Here is an 18,115-nt window from a genome sequence, read left to right as displayed (position 1 = left end):
GTTGCCTTTTTGTTTTCTTCTGACAATGTTTTTTTTTTTTTTTTTTTTTTTTTTTTGTAGCCCCCACTTTATATTGCTACTCAACCACTTAATCCCTTCTCAGTTTATCCTCCTGATTCCAGGTGTGCAAGTCCAATACTGCTTCGCTCAAACAATTCCTGACTGCTTCCCATGTACTAATGGCATTCATTCCATGTAGCTTCTTATGACATGACACTGCTGTTCAAGTTGCTTCCTAAGTTTGTCATAATTGTTAGTTTTGTAGTTCAACATAAATCCTTTCTTAGACTAAAAATTTCACATGTTGAACAACCTACTAGGACAAGACTGTCACTTTCCCTGATTGGAGGTAGAGTTGCAACTGTGGTTATAGATAGATCTGATGCTATTACCAGATCCAATATCCCCAAACCTCTGGTCCCTTTCATAATGTGCTGTTTAAGTTAATTATCCCTTAGTAACTGTATAAATTCCATTTTCATTTTGCCATGTGCCCCTTCCCCCTTCCAATCTATATCACCATAGTTGAAATCTCCCATGATAATTGCTTAGCCTGCACCCATTGTGCTAATCTGTTGATGCATGTTATCCATATCTTCTTCTGGACCTCCAGGTATATTTTGTCCTATTGGCCTCTATCTCATACCAGATAGAGGCCAATAGGACAAATGAACCATTTCTCTCAGACCTATAATCATCTCCAACTTCTATTTTCGTTGTTGTTCAGCTATTATTAACAATATCCCTCCTCCTGCCCTATTTCCTCTATCTTCTCTGTAAATATAATATCCATTATATTCTATCCCTGTAACTACATCAGTCTCTGATAACCAGGTCTTACTGATGCCAATTTTAAAATCAATGATTTTAAAATTGGCATCAGTTTAAAATGTTGGCAATTTTTAGATGACAAAGATGGCAAATTAAATATGGAAATAGACAATAGAATTAGAAAAGCTGGTCTGGTAGGAAATCAATTAAATAAAGTTAAGTTTAGTCATTATGTGAAATAAGAGAGGAATTAGTCAAAAACCTAAACCAGCTGTATACAAGAGAGTGTTAAAAGCAATTTCAACTTATGGATCTGAGAACTGTGTTAGAAATAAAGCACTGGAACCAAAAATATGAGAGTTCTAAGAAAGATTAGGGTAGTGAAAGATGGCATCAATAGCAGTACTGTATTTGAAATAAAGATCCCGAAAGAACTTGACTGTTAATATTCAGGAATGCGTGAGAAGTTCTAACTTCAGGTGGTATTATGGGTCGCTTAAACAGGATAGGAAAGGAAAGATAAGCAAAGCAAGTGTTTTTGTCACAAGAAAAGAACTCAGAGGAAACTGAAAACTTAGATGGACTGACACAGCAAGAAGTGCATTAGAAGACTGAAATAAAAGATCTGATAATAATTGAGTCCTGACAGATAACACATTATGCTGAAATTTAAAACAGAAATTTAAAAACTCACAACATTTTATAGATAAAATAAAAAACATCCCTATCTATGAAGAGGATATACTAGCAAGCCTAGACATTACATCTTTGTTTACAAACATTCCAGTGGTTGAAGTCATCAACATCTTAGACAACTTGTTCGCAAGAAACATCACTACTTTGTTCAATCACTGTTTAACTTCTAACTATTTTATTTGGCAAAAAACTGTCTACAAACAAATCACCGGATTAGCCATGGGTAGCCCCCACTCCCCTCCTTGTGCTGACTTATTCATGGAAGATCTAGAAGAAAAAATCTTATCCCAGATCATTCCAAAACCGAAAATTTGGTACAGATATGTGGATGATATCTTTCTCATTTGGGATCATACGAAAGAAGAACTAATGGATTACCTTAACCAAATCAATAGTTTCCACCATACCATCAAATTCACATTAGAAATTGAAAAAGATGGAAAACTGCCATTTCTTGACATCCTAATAAAGAAACAAACCAATAACAGTATCAACCTATCTGTTTATAGAAAACCTACAAATACTGGACATTACCTCCATTTCAACTCGTCTCATCATATAGCTCAGAAACTTAGCATTATCCATATGCTCAAGAAAAGAGCTATACAGTACACAACAGATAAGAATGACCTACAAATGGAATTAACTACAATATCCAGAGAACTATCTTTAAATGGTTATCCAAAAAAGACTCTACAACAAGATTCTCTTGACTGATATACCACATAGACAACGTGATGACGTCCAATACATCAGTACTATTACTATTCCATTTGTCAGCAGAATTTCCAAAAAATTAGCTAACCTTCTAAAACCACATAATATCAGAATAGCATTCAAGCCAATCAACACTATTCGGAAATTTTTAAGATCACCGAAAGATCCTCATCCATTCTACAAGTACTCTGGAGTATATAATATACCTTGCTCATGTGGTATTAGTTATGTAGGTCAGACCTCTAGAAGCTTTGAAACGAGAAAGAAAGAACACATAGGATATGTCAGAAACAACAGACAAGACATTTCATGCCTTTCTTGCCACTTTGCCTCTACTAACCATCACATTGAGTGGGATAAGAGCCTTATGCCCTATATAGAAGATAACTACTATTCAAGAACCTTGAAGGAAGCAGCTACAGTCACCCGTAAAACTGAAAACCTAAACAAGAATCAAGGTCTAACCTTACCAAAAATTTGGAAAGCTTTAATCAGATCATTAAACATCAAAGAAATGAACTTTCATGACAATTACATCATGAGCCATAACAAATAAATCACGTTCCCGAGACATGCGCATTGCCTCGTTCAATACTAATTTTTTGTATGAATTAGAACCATCAGTTATAACCTAGTCTGTTACCTTCATATAGCTTACTGGTTTGTATTCCCTGAAGATGCCGATAGAAAAAAATTGGCGAAACATGTAGGACGATAAAATAAAGCTACTTGATGAACTTTATATAAAAAAAGTGTAATAGTCTTAGATGACACATTAATTTGGAGAAAAATTGTTGACAGGAAGTTAGTTGGTAATGATGTAAACTTTTTCATATAGTACTATTAAATTCTCCTCTACATGTTCTGAGGGTACATATTAGGAATTTGGTGAATATAAGAGTTATAGTTGATGGCAAAAAAAGTCACGAAGTACCCAAGTTTAGTTTCTAGGGCTGTTTATATAGTGACGCCATAAACAGCCCTAGAAACTAAACTTGGATACTTCGTCACCTTTTTTTTTTTTTCCCCCCATCAACTATAACTCTTATATTCATCATCAAATTCCCAATATGCACCCTCAGAACATGTAGAGGACAATTTAATAGTACTATATGAAAAAGTTAACATCGTTACCAACTAACTAACTTCCCGTCAACAATTTTTCTCCAAATTAATGTGTTATCTAAGACTATTACACTTTTTTTATATAATGTTCGTCAAGTATATGAAGTATATTCAAGTATATTCATAACCAACAACACCATGCCTATTTATCGACATGGAAAAGTTATAACATGTAAAGCCTATCAACTAATTGATAGGCTTTACATTCAGTTTTAGTGTGAAATTGTGTTTGTACTTAAGTTGACTAAATGTGATAATGGAGTGCGCTATTGGTCTTTAATTTATGTATAGGTGGCATTTTAGAATAAGCTGCTCTAAACTTGTGCTGTCATATTTTATTTCATTTTAAAAGTATTTTCCTCCAAAATCACAACCAAATGATCACAGTTGCAGGTTTCAAAGGGCTGAATATAACTATACAATCAGTGAATACTTTGTTCTCTAAGCAGTTCTCTCTCGTTTATTATCAGCCTCACAAGCACTATTATGCCTAGAGCATGATGCAAAGATTCTAGAAGTAAAGTCCACCAATGACAAACTACTTTGGGAATCATCAGGTAAAGGCATACCTGCAGCCAAGAGGGAAGTGTAGTTATTCCTTGTGGATTAACTATACTCAAACACCACTTTTAGCCTTCTCGACAACTCAAAACAGTGGTGAAGATATTTTGTGAACACTTTTTTTTTAAAATGAGAATACAAGATCTAGTTATAAATTATTAAAGAGGATAAAAAAAAAAGTATCTGCCCCCTTTCAAATTTGCATAGCATTTACAACTTGAAAATGAAAGGCTGAAGTGATATAGAAACAGAATGGTTTTTACTTCATAAAGTAAGCTTTTACACAAATTTAATGATTTTCAATAATGTCCTGTAATCATAGCACACCCACTGGAATACCACTGAATGACTCCCCCCCCCCCCATCCCTCCTGCAACCAACACAAAAGATAGCCAAAATTTGTTGCAAATATAATTTCAAGCCACACATTCAGTTAACCACCCTCATCTATTCTCTGAAGGTTCAGCTTGCACGTCCTGGAGAATATAAACTTCCTTGTTCCTGAAATGTAGTTTTATTCTGGGCACACTGGTAGTTCTGTACCATCTTTCTTGTCCACCTTAAAGGACATAAAAAATTACTGGACTGGAAAAATTATAGGACTGGCTGACTATGCTCTGGATATTTTTTCTATTCCTTCATACAGGATTAAATGGAAGAAAATAACAGAGCTGCACAGAAGTTGCTATAGGTATGACAGACAATGATTAGAATCAGCAGCAGCTATGAGGTGCTTCCCTAACTTCAACAAGTAATTTATTTAATATCTGGGAACCAGTGATTCTAACACTATATTTAACATGACTTCTTTAAATCAACTTCGTTGTTATCTGCCTATAAAGGTACTTTGTTCCTTATAATAAAGTAATTGCTTTTTCTGTATATACTAAAGAGCTGTGGTTAAGGGATGGTAGTAGTGACTTCTTTAAAAAAGTCACTGCTACCATTCAATTAATACATAACAGCTGTGAGAGATCAGGAATATCATTATTTCAAATTTTATTGTTACATGAAAACATTCCACTAATGATATCAAAAAGAGACAAAATGAAATGGATGTTATGATTATATAAATTTTATAAAGGATAAAAAATATTGTTTACTAGCCTGAACATCTCAGTTGACTGAGTATTTGTCCACCTTCAAAGCAGTGATCTATCATTTTAAAATTAGGTTTAATACATCGAACAAAATGAGTTCCAGTGCTGTTAAGTTTAGTCATTAATTCCTGTAGCTGAGTACGAAATTTACTTCCCACACTAATGAAGTTTAGCTTTCCTTTTGCTGCTTGACGACTAGCATCATGAGTAAAAAGATTTTTAAGAAACTTATTTTCTGCTTCTAACATTACACTTTCTAACGAGGCATGAAGGGCATCATTATTTTTTTCAATAAATTTTGCCTATGGAACAAAGGAAAGGAATTTAGTTGAAATATGAAAATGCCAAAGTAATTTAGTATTTATTAATTCGTTTAGAATAAATGAAATTTCTTATAATTAAGATAACAGCACAAATTTTTTTAAAGATCATGTTGAATCAATTCATTGTAATATTGATATTTAAACTCTGCAAAACTAGCATTCTTTTTCTCTGATAAAAAAGCTTATCAGTATCAAATGAAAGATTAAGTGACCTGAGCTCATATATTACAGCAGCTATATAGAAATCTTGCTTGAACATTACAAGAACAAGTAGTTAATTTATAATTTGGTTCATGTGTGCTGGAAGATGCAAATGGCATACTTCAAAATGAACATAAATTTTGAATGATCTAAATATGTTATATTTCAGACATTTTCAACATACATTTTACAGCAATAAAACATTAGAGAGTATTACTGAAATGAGTAAACAACTTATAGGGGAAAAAAAATAATTTCTTGTATTTTAAGCTAATTTTTAAAAGCTGAAGTTTTATGAATTATTATAATATATAAATTTGTGATATTTTAGAAATTAATCTCAAAATTAGAGAGAAATACAATGTAGCATTATCTGTTATTCATTAAAGTCGCACAACAATATATTTTAAAACAAGCGTGGATTTATATCTTGTAAGGAAATAAAATAGTAATAATAATGTTCAGTGATATTTATTTCAATAAATGTTATAACAATTTCTTTATAGATATTTAATTATTTTCATTCACACTTCTAAAAAAATAATGTGTAAATATTTTCCATGATCTTTTCAATAAATTGAAAGAAAATCAAAAAAACATCTTGTTTTACTGCACTGATTTGAAGAGAAGGGGGAAGGGGAGAGAAAGATGTCTGATTTTATGTAAAGTTCTCTGTGAATGTGTCTGCAATTGCTGTTAATCAGCAAATGTGCAACCATTCAGCACAAAGACAGAGAGCCGTGGGTAGTTATATCTGCCATTCATTTTCTAGATTTTGTTTGAGCCTTCTTTAGTGTTGGTTAATATGCTTAATGTATACTGGATCTGGGATTCTTTGTAGCTCTGATGGCAGGTGTGTCTTGCTTCAGCATGTTTGAAAGCAATCAGATTTATTGTAGTAGGGTATCTTCGAAAAATACCGCAAGCTTTCTTCTGAGCTTCACTGGCTGCTGTGCAATCATCATTCCACAATGGCTTACAGAAACATGGAAACTGACTTGACGTTTTAGTCAGTTTCTGTGTTTTGCAGTTGTGGCAGCTTGTATAAAACACTCGATTACATTACCACAGCAGAATCAAATGCTGCTAATGATAAGAAGGTGAGCCAGTTAGCTAGCTCAATTTTCCATTGTGATAACTGTAATGAAGTGCATAGTTGCTTATGCAGGAAGGTGGATAATCATGGGAAAGTGATCACTCTTTGATGAAGAGTGGGAAAAGGGAGGGTAAGCAGATTGTTAAGTGTATGTTCGAGTAGACTTATGGAAGATGTTGCTTCCTGTGTTTAGGAGGGAGAAATTGTTGTTGTTCAGCATGGTATCAACAACTCTTCCTCTGATGTTTGTTTGAGCACTATCCTAAAAGTAGAGAGGGATGTAGATGCAGCATACTGCAACTGATAGCAACCTCTTCTATGTTCATAGACCTGCTGGAAAAGGAAGTATATTTGTCCATGAAGATGGTAAGCCCTCCATGGCCAGGTCCATTCTTTATGAATGATGGCAGTATTTTGTAATGTTGTTTAACTGACGATATATATCAGAACACAGAATTATAAGTAAATAATTATTTATTGATTTATTGCTGATATTTCGCTGGTGTTATAACCAGCATCTTCAGAGCACTAAAACACAGTTTGTCACAGAACGTGAGACTACAACAACATGGTGTAACAAAGGGACTAGTTAAAAAAAATTATAGCAACAACACAAAGACTAAAGTCCTAATCAGGCGCACTCTACCTAAAAAAAAAAAAAAAAAAAAAAAAAAAAAAAAAAAAAAACCAGAGAGAGAGACAGCAGGTACTAGTTATGTCTTAAGATGATAGTCTCCCAAATCATAGGCAAATTTATACAGCCATATTTGTTGAGATTCGGAGTATGTTTCAAGGCTTCTGTTGCTTCTAAGAACAATCTCTCTGACTTATAAAAGCTTCTGTGCAATTCTTTTGTTTTCTTCCAGTTGATCCTCTGTGCAAAGGTATCCAAAGCATGTCTGCTAGACCCGACTTGCCATAGCGATAGTGTCGGATGTATCTTTTATGTTCACTGATGCGAATGTCCACAGTTCTTCCTGTTTGACCGTAGTAAGCTTGATCACATGAGCAGGGTACTTCGTAGACTCCTGGATGTGATAAAGGAGGAATGCTGTCCTTGGGTGAACGGATGAGAGTTGAGAGATGCTAATTTGACACGTGGTCTGAATACAGTGCATAGTTTATATTTATTGAGAATTCTAGATATATTTTCCGATGTGCCGTTAATGTATGGGATGGTAACTGTTTTGTTGTAGTTCTCCATGGTGGATAACATTTAGTATTTTGTTTATCTTATGGGGATTATAGCAATTGGCTAAAAAGGTGTGGCGTAAGTGAGCCAGCTCAGCAGCAAGAGCATTGTCATTGGAACAGATTGCTTCACTCTGTGGGTTAGCCATTGTTTGTGTAAATATCTCCCTGTATGTGTGGGTTTTCTAAAACTGAGAATGATAAGGAACCATCTGGAAGACGTGTGATTAGTGTATCCAGGAAGGGCAGACAGTTATTATCTTCCAGTTCCATTGTAAAATGGATTTTTGCATATTGGCTATTTAAATGCGTTAAGAATGTATCCAATGTGCCTGGGCCATGTGGCCAAATAGCAAGCACATCGTCAACATAGCGTAGCCAAAGCGTTGGTTTGAGAGTGGCTGTATTGATAGCTAGTTTTTCCAGGTGTTCTGTGTAGAAGTTGGCTAAGGAGGGAGAAAAGGGGGGACATAGCTGTCTCATCTAATTGTTGTATATTTTCCCTTTCCATGTGAAATATTCTATGTATTGTGAATTTAAATAGTTCAAATATATCAGGGGGAAAGTGTGACTTCAGCAGATTAAGGGTTTCAATTAGTGGTACATTTGTGAATGATATCAAAGCTCACCATTAAGTCTGAACTTTTTAAGGTATGGTGTTCTAAAATACTTTTTAGGTGGGCAGAATTTTTGACAAAGGAGGGAGAATTGTTTTTGAAAGTGGCTAGTAACTCAGCTAAATGTCTAGCCAGTTTGCAAGTGGGACTATTTATACTATCTACAATAGGGCGTAAGGGTGTACCTTGTTTGTGAATTTTTGGTGCTCCATATATCCTGGATGTTTTAACATGGAAGGGCATGAGTTTGTTTACTGTTTCTTTAGGGTAGGAAGTGACTTTTTTCAGTAATTTACGCACCTTATTCTTTTGTGTGTTGGTGGGATTGCAATCTATAATTTTGTATGTTGACTGGTCTTGTAAAAGTGTGTGCATTTTATTTACATATTCTGTTGTGTCCATCACCACCGTTGTATTCCCTCTGTCTGCTTTTGTTATGATAATCTAGTTATTATTATGTAACTCTTTTAGAGTAATGATTTCCTTATGAGGGATATTATTTCTAGGAGGCTTAGACTGGATTAGGATGTTGGTCACATCTAAACGTATGTTACTGGCTATTGCTGGAGGCAGGTCATATATTCCCCGTTTGACAGACGCCATTATTTTGGCTTTTGGCACTTGTTTGAAAGTAACGACAAAATTGTGCACCCGACTTAAAGCACTAATAGCTTTTTTGGTTAAGGTGAGTGATGATAAATTCACAACAACGTGATTATGTTGTAAATGCAGTTGTTGTGTAGCACTGCATTGTTGGAGATTTTCAAACTTTTTCTGGTGCCAGTTTTTGACTTTGATGAATTATCTTCTAGCTGTTGCCTCGGTGATGTTGTCTAGGATCTTCAATAGTTCCGTGTTTAAAGTATTAAATAGTAGTTCATGTAGTGTGTTGATGGTTGCATTTAATTTTGATAACTCAAGGTGAGTGGCGTTAACCTGTCCTCGTAATAGAGCTACACTCGCTCGTTTATAAATAAGTTGGGTTTTAGCCGAGTGGAACTTGTTTTTAATTTTCGCACAGTTAGGTATTAAACTGGTGTCTCGGCAAATTGGTGACTGTCTGTCCTTCCTTGATACACTAATCACACGTCTTCCAGATGGTTCCTTATAATTCTCAGTTTTTTAGAAAACCCACACATACAGGGAAATATTTACACAAACAGTCATACTATCACCCTTCTCAACAGTATGATATCATAAAAATGCTATCCCACAGAGCGAGAGCAATCTGTTCCAATAACAATGCTCTTGTTGCTGAACTGGCTCACTTACGTTATATCTTCTTAGCCAATGGCTTTAATCCCCATAAGATAAACAAAATACTAAATGCTCCTAAGAAACCCCCCTCTCACTATCCACCATGGAGAACTACAATAAAACAGTCACCATCCTATACATTAAAGGAACACCGGAAAAGATATCTAGAATTCTCAATAAACATCAGCTATGTACTGTAATCAGACCGTGTGTCAAATTAGCAACTCTCATCTGTTCACCCAAGGTACAGCATCCCTCCTCGATCACATCCGGGATTCTATGAAGTACCCTGCTCATGTGATCAAGCTTACTACGGTCAAACAGGAAGAACTGTGGACATCCGCATCAGTGAACATAAAAGATACATCCGACACTATCGCTATGGAAAGTCGGGCCTAGCAGACTATGCTTTGGATATACCCCTGCACACATCCTCTATGCAGGGGTATACTTCTGACATTTAAGGCACCACAATAAGTTAAGATAGAGGGCCTTACTGGGCAGTTGAGACAACCCATTTTGATAGATCCTGCTGGTTTTGGTATGCTAATGGAAGAATGATGTTCCTGGTGGGTACCAGTTGACCATATCTATATATAAGTATTCTCCTCATGGCTGTCACTTCCTGATCTCTCATTTTGGAGCAGATCTCTTCATCTGGTATATCAAGGTGATCTCAATCCAATTTCATGCCTCTGAAAAATTTAAAAATTTTAGAGATTGCACAAAGTAACTTTTCTGACTGTGTCTTAGTTGATGCTTCGATATGTATATCTCCTGAATGCAACTTCTTCACAGCCTTTAAAGATTCTACCCTTCTGGATGAAGAAGGGTGTTATTTTTCCAAGAGGATGTTCCCCTATTAAATGTATTATCAAGAAAAGTGGTTTATTTATTGTAGCTTCTGAGGTTTTCTGCCTGTTATTCTGATTTTTAGTTGGTGTTTCTATGTTGGTTTGGTTACATGGTTGAAGCTTGTTGAGGGCATCTGATATACAAGAGGATAAAGAAGTATTCATTCTGAGGAGAATTTTATTTCAGGTCCAGAGCTTCTTACCCACCACAGAGACATTCACTCTTTGGCAAGCAGTGACTATGCTTGATGATGTGAATGTTTGCAAAAATATCTTCCAGTATGTGTAGGTATTCTATAAATAGAAAATGATAGTGAAACATTTGGAAGGTATATGATCAGTGAATCTAGGAAGATCTGACAGTTATTAGATTTCTTTTCTGCTGTGAAGTGGATTTGAAGATGTTGGCTACTTCAAGGCACTAAAATGTATCTAATGTGTTGAACCATGTGGTCAAATAGCAAACAGATCAAGAAAGTCACACCATTGGTCTGAGAGGTGTTGAGTGCTTGGTTCTAAGTGTTCTATAAATTGGTCAAAAGGGGAGGGGGGGTGGAAGGATTGAGCCTATGGCTGTCCAATCTACCTGTTCATATATTTTCCCTTTCTGTGGAAAAGAAGCAGTCCCAACAAAAGGAATTAAAGCAACCCTGTGAATACAACTGATGTTACCAAGATGAAGTCAAAAACAGGAAAGATCTACAAAATGACTAAAAGATGTCATAGTGATAATTCCTTAAAATCTATTAAGTCTATAACAGACTGTTTATATGTCCATAAGATGTTACATTCGGGCAATAGTGGTTGATAAATATAAACTTCTCGTATGTTATAAAGCAATCTCAAATAGTAATACGAACAAATTTCAAAACACGAATCTGGACAATGTGACTGAACGCTATGATCACTACTGAGGTTTTTAATAAGATAAAATTAGAAAAAAAACTTTGGAATCATTAAGGATGACAGACAAAGTTGGTTGTTGTTGTTGGAGAGATCTAACCAGCAGAGAAGGAAATGAATAGACATACGCAGACATAAGAGATATACATATTTCGGGAAAATTCTGAGAAAAGAGCAAACTAATAATCATTTTTTAAGTACAAGCTGGATTTCTGTTCATGACAAGAAAATATCATTACTGACACCACTCCAACATAAAGATATGATCAAATCAATAATAATAATAATATTATTAAGAGAGACCTCTAGGGAGTGGGGAACTCATTGAGGGAGGCGACATACTACATACACCAGCTATCATACTTGTTCTTGAATTCATTCACACTGCGCACGCGCGCACACACACACACACACACACATCTGATGGCAATTCATTTTAATCATGCACCACCTAATGAGGGAAACATCTAGCCTTCACCCCCCCCCCTTCTTAGGGGCATCCATTCTCAGCTTCCAATGATGCCCTTTTGTCCTTTCCCCACCCTCCATAAAATGAAAAATTCCATCGACTGAAATCCTGTATGACCCTTTCAGAAGTTTGTAAGTGTCAAACCATATCATCCCTCTTTCTCCTGTTTGCTAGTGTCTGCAGTCTACAAATTCTCAATCTGTCTTCATAATCACTATTCCACAATCCCGATATCATTTTTAACACTGTCTTATCAAGGCATTGTAAATAAGCAAAATGATATTCTTATTTTTACATTTGATATTCAGTGGGACCTGTGGCATAGTAATTAAATAATAAAGTAACACATAAAAAACCACAGTGATATCTTTAATTAGGAAAAGGACAGATATTTAGTACTAAAATTAATAGTATATCTTCAGTGTCGATAACAGTAATGGAAAGAATACAAGCAAAATGTTCGTTGGATCACCTATTAAAATACAATTGTTACCGTGTGCTAGGAAATAATAAAAATAACAAATTTAATCTATTAAGATAAATGGTTTTTTACATAAGATAAAAATCTCCCAGATCGTTGAGAGAGACATGCAGTTTTCATTTAAATTCGGTCGGTGTAAGATAGTTTCACAACTTTCTTTGAATAAGCGTTCATATTTGAATCTGCATCTATGGAGGAGAACTGCTTTATTCTACTGGATACTATGAGTAGAGTCAATACTGTGCTGCACCAGACCAGATTCAGAGGTTTTTTATAATCAATATAATATTGATGCCAGTTTGTACAAAATAAGAGACATCGCATTCGCAAGGTATTTGGTAAATGCCAGCCAAAGACAGATTGCAAGTATATTCAAATATGTCATCCATTCAGGTTATTTCAGTTGGAAAAACAAAATCTACAAACAAATTGAAGGTACTGCCATGGGTAGCCCTCTGTCTCCATCTTTGGCAAACTACTATTTGCAACAATTCGAAGATACTATGTTCTCATCCATTATCCTCAACCATCTCTTTGGTACCGTTATGTCGATGATGTTTTTGCTGTTTGGCCACACACTGAAGATGAACTTTCCACTTTTCTACAATGGATAAATAACCTTTACCCACACATCCAATTCACTATGGAAAAAGAAAAACTCTGGTACTTTACCATTTTTGGATATCCTCCTTACTAGAACATTTCCTGATACCTTATCTACAAGTGTCTTTCAAAAACTAACAATTACTGAAAGATACATTCACAAAAAGGCTGCGCACCACGTCTCAAAAATTTGGCATTCTTAAATTTCTAATTCATAGAGCACATAAAGTTGGTTCTTCCCCAATAATCTGACAACAAGAACTTTCCATCCATTAACTTTTTAATGGATGGAAAGTTCTCCAATCAAATCCAACAGATACTTGACTCTTATGTTCCAACACCTACAGTTTCATCAACAGTCTGCAGAGTTCCTATTCTGTACATTCCAGGAATCTCAGAACCTATAGGTAGAATTCTGAAAAAGTATCAGTTGATTCCAACATATATTCCTATCAACAAAATTTCTTCTTTATTACCTTCTACAAAGGATAAACTGTCTTCTCTATCTTTGGCTGACGTTTACCAAATACCTTGCGAATGCGATGTCTCTTATTTTGGACAAACTGGCCGTTCTTTGGAAAAAAGAATAAAAGAACATCAATATTATATTGATTATAACAAACCTCTGAAGTCTGGTCTGGTGCAGCACAGTACTGATTCTCTCATAGTGTCCAGTGGGATAATGCAGTTCTCCTCCATAGATGCAGATTCAAATATGAACGCTTATTCAACGGAAGTTGTGAAACTATCTTACACCGACCAAATTTAAATAGAAATGACTGCATGTCTCTCTCAAAGATCTGGGAGACTTTTATCTTATGTAAAAAACCATTTATCTTAATAGATTAAATTTGTTATTTTTATTATTTCCTAGCACGCGGTAACAATTGTATTTTAATAGGTGATCCACCGAATGTTTTGCTTGTATTCCATTCCTATTACTGTTACAGACACTGAAGATGTACTATTAATTTTAGTAAGAAATATCTGTCCTTTTACTAATTAAAGATATCACTGTGGTTTTTACTTGTTACTTTATTGCTTATTTTTACATGTCAAAGTTTGTTTCAGCATTCAATTATCTTTTGAGTTGTATTTCCAATCTTTGCTACATGGTTGCTGAACTTCAACTTGCTATACTAACATTCCACTCCTCTAGCCAGAGTGATTTCTTCTAGCATAATCCCACCAATATAATACAATATTGGATATCTAATCATGCCAAAGTGCATGATTATGCATTTACTGATATGCTTTTGCTGATATGTGCAGTACTTGCACATATCAGCAGCACTCCTGATTACCCTACCTATCTTTGCATCATCAGCAAATAGCTGTATGTCTCTTGTCAAATCCTTCCCAATATCATTAATTTAGAGATTAATCAGGGAGTTGACATCATCATCATCAAATTCCTGCCATGTACCATCAAGGGGTGTACAGGATATGATAGTACTACATGAAAAAAATTACATCATTATTAATTTCCTATCTACAATTTTCGCTCCAAATCAGTCTGTTACTTGTCAACACTTCAACATTATCAGATCTTATATTTCTATCATCTAAGCACTTTGTACCGTATCAATCCACCTATATTTTGGTCTTCCTCTGGGTCGTTTTGCTGCCAACCTGGCAGAGAACACTTGTTTTGCTAATCTTTCTTCGCCCATTCTGTTTAAGTGACCATACGACCTGAGATTAGCTCTGCTAACGCATTCCTGGATGCCGACAATGTCAAGTTCTTTCCAATTTCCTCGTTTTTAATATGATACTGCCATTGATGCAATCTGTTCACGCCTATAATCTTTCTCAGGACTCTCATATCTGTGGTCTCTAGTCTTTGGTCAAGTGTTTTACTTCTGACCCAGCTCTCAGATCTATAAGTTAAAACTGGTTTGAACACTGTCTTGTATACAGCTAATTTAGTGTTCCGACTAATTTCTCTCTTATTCCATACGAATTTATTCAATTGACTTCCCACCATACCAGCTTTGCTGATTCTGTTGTCTATTTGTATATTTAATTTACCATCTTAAGTAAAAATTGTGCCTAAATAGCTGAATTGTTTTACTTGTTCCACAGGTTCTCCATTCACAACACAGTTGACATTTTCAATGATTCTGCCTATTTTCATTGTCTTTGTCTTTTTATTGCTGACCTTCATACCATATCTATTACAACAGCTATTCAATTTAGTCAGAGAATCTTGCAGACTTGTAGCGGATTTATTTAGAAGTATAACATCATCCGCATAAAGAGAAGAGCTGACATTAACATCTCCAATTTTGATATCATGTTTAATACCACTTTCCTTCATAATGTGATCCATATAGATAATGAATAACAGAGGGAATAATGTACATCCTTGTCTCACACCAGATTTAACATTCAACCATCTTCCTGTACTTCCTTCAATTCTAACTGCTGACTTACAACTCAAATAAAGACTAAGTATTGCTTGATATAATGCCCCATTGACACCATATAACTGCAGCATATTGAATAGCTTCTCTCTTGGCACCTTGTCATATGCCTTTTCCAGATCGACAAAACTTAAATACAGATCTTTGTTATATTTCCATGCTTTCTTGACTATTTGTCGTAAAGTGAAGATCTGATCCTGACAGCCTCTATTTGGCCTGAATCCAGCTTGTTCTTCACCAAGCTTTTCTTCCGCAATTTTTCTCAACCATTTCTCAAGTATACTTGCATAGATCTTGCCAGGAACACTCAGTAGGGAAATACCTCTGTAATTCTCACATGCAGTTTTATTTTCGTATTTATATATGGGTACTATGAGAGCTCTACTCCAATCATCTGGAATTCGTCCCTCTGTCCAGGCTTTCTCAACTATGCAGTGCAGCCACTGTAAGACTCTTATACCACCATACTTCAGCATTTCTGGTTGAATATCATCTACTCCTGCTGCTTTTCCCCATTTCAAGCCTTTGATGGCTTTTTCTACTTCAAGTATGGATATGTATTCCTGACTGCATGCCTGGTCAGTGTTTTTTACCACTGTGCTGTCATCACTGCTTGTTTCATTTAGCAGTTTTTCAAAGTAATTACTCCATACTTCAAGGATATCTTTTTCTCCCATTTTCATGTCACCTTTATCATCTCTAATTCCTTTTATAGCACTCTTTCCTCCATTCTTAAGCTTCTTCAACAACCTCCAGAATATTTTGCCACCTTCTTGATATTTATTTTCTATATTCTTGCCAAAGTCCTCCCATGACTTTTGTCTCATTTGTCTCTATATTCTCTAAGAGCACAAACTGACTTATTTGACAGGAATTTTTGGTATGCTTTCTTCTTTTCCTTCACTGCCTCTTTAACTTTCTGTGTCCACCAGGGAGTTCTGATTTTTTTATCCTTACAGACAACCTCACCACATGCCTCTCTGGCAGAATCAGTCAATGTTTTCTTCAGAGTTTGCCACTGAATCTCCAAGGTTTGATTCCTGTTCTCAAACTCTTTCATTTTTTCTTCAATAATCTTTGTGTATTTTAGTCTACAGCTCACATCTAAGAGCTGCTCAACTTTTATTCGCTTTAAAACTTTCTTACATGTTATTCTTTTCAATATGAAATTCAATTTTATCCTGCTCAAGACTAAATAATGATCACTTCCAATTTCAAATCTTCTGTACACTCTGGTGTCCTGCACCAGGGAGAAAACATCACTATCAACAATAACATAGTCAATGAGACTTTTCTTATTCCTAGCCTCTTCTCTCCATGTGAATTTGTGCACATTTTTATGTTGGAACATGGTGTTAGTAATAACCAGTCCATGTCCTGAGCAGAAATCCAACAGATATTTGCCATTATTATTAGCTTTGCTCTTTTCTCCAAATTTTCCCAAAATATTTTTGTATGTCTCACAATCATTTCCTACTCTGCTATTTAGATCCCCAACAAGGACCAACTTTTCATTTTTCATTGTGTCAGTTGCTTTTTCTAAAGCCTCAAAAAATTCTCCCACTTCTACCTTAGTAGAACCTTCTGTGGGACCATAGGCACAAATAAGTCTCATTGTCCAGTTCCCCATTCTCATATTTGCCCACATTACTCTACTTGAGACTGACTGCCATTCAAGAAGATTAGCCTCGTATTTTGTGTTGAATACTATGGCTACTCCTTCTTTTCCTTGATTGTCATTGCCTGAATATAACATTTTGTATTTATTGCTCAGAAAGATCTCACCAGTTTTGGTCTTTTTTGTTTCAGTCACCCCTATTATGTCGATCTGGTACTTATCTAATTCCTCAGCTAGCTCCATTTCTTTGCCATTCAGGCTTCTTACGTTGATAGTACCGATCTTTAACTCTGGTGATGTTGAGTTGGGGTTTATTTTCAGATTTGTTTCAGTAGCTGACTTTTCGCTGTTTGCCCTGGTTCCCTGGCAAAAACAACGGGGGGCCTTGTTTAACCGGGCGACGTCCCAGCCGGCAGGAAATTTTGTCATGTTGTACCATCATTCTATATTTTGGTTTAACCAATAAGAATACAATTTGGTTGGCTAAATCCCAAATTGCCAGCCCATCCTCGTCCGTTCAGTATCCAAGTAGATACCCAACAGTGTGCACCATGACAAGGTGAGGATTGGACATTAGGTCAGAAGCCCTCGTCGGTTCTCCGCATTCCTTTAAAGGCTATGTGCAGGTCTCCTCTCAGTTATACAGCTTTGACCCTTAAGCACCCCTAGTTGCCATCATTGTTAATAAAAACATTAGTAAAGCAGTAAAAGGATACAACCCAGTCAGTGACAGAATCATAACAGTAAGATTAAACACCATTCCAATTCCAACAACGCTGATACAAGTTTATGCACCCACATCGAATGCAGAAGATGAAGTGAGGAATTCTACAAAGACCTAAATGAAACCATGGATACAATACCAAGAAAGGAGATTCGAATAGTTCTAGGAGACTTCAATGCTAAGGTGGGATTAATGCACACGATGATCACTTATATGGAATCAATGGAAAATATGGACTGGGAATTAGAAACGAACGAGGAGAAAAACTATTAGAGTTTCTGCATTGAAAGGGAATTAGCAATCACTAACACAATGTACAAAGCACAAGAGGAGACTATACACATGGGTAGCACCTGGGAATCGATGTAAGAATCAAATTGAC

General features: G+C 35.6%; 1 protein-coding gene across 1 annotated transcript in view; it reads right to left on the bottom strand.

Annotated features, from left to right (window-relative positions):
* jar (Myosin heavy chain 95F jaguar) overlaps nucleotides 1-18,115 on the bottom strand; it is a 517,008-nt gene that overhangs the window by 258,489 nt on the left and 240,404 nt on the right. Inside the window, exon 14 of the mRNA XM_090395608.1 lies at nucleotides 4,978-5,272. Within this exon, the coding sequence (XP_090251734.1) occupies nucleotides 4,978-5,272 (295 nt within the window). The remainder of the gene's footprint in view (nucleotides 1-4,977; nucleotides 5,273-18,115) is intronic.

Source organism: Typopeltis vanoorti, chromosome 7 (genome assembly GCF_054136105.1).
Source record: "Typopeltis vanoorti isolate ZY-2024b chromosome 7, IOZ_Tvanoo_1.0, whole genome shotgun sequence".
In the NCBI taxonomy this organism is placed as follows: Eukaryota; Metazoa; Arthropoda; class Arachnida; order Uropygi; family Thelyphonidae; genus Typopeltis; species Typopeltis vanoorti.
This window is presented reverse-complemented; position numbering and strand designations above follow the sequence as displayed.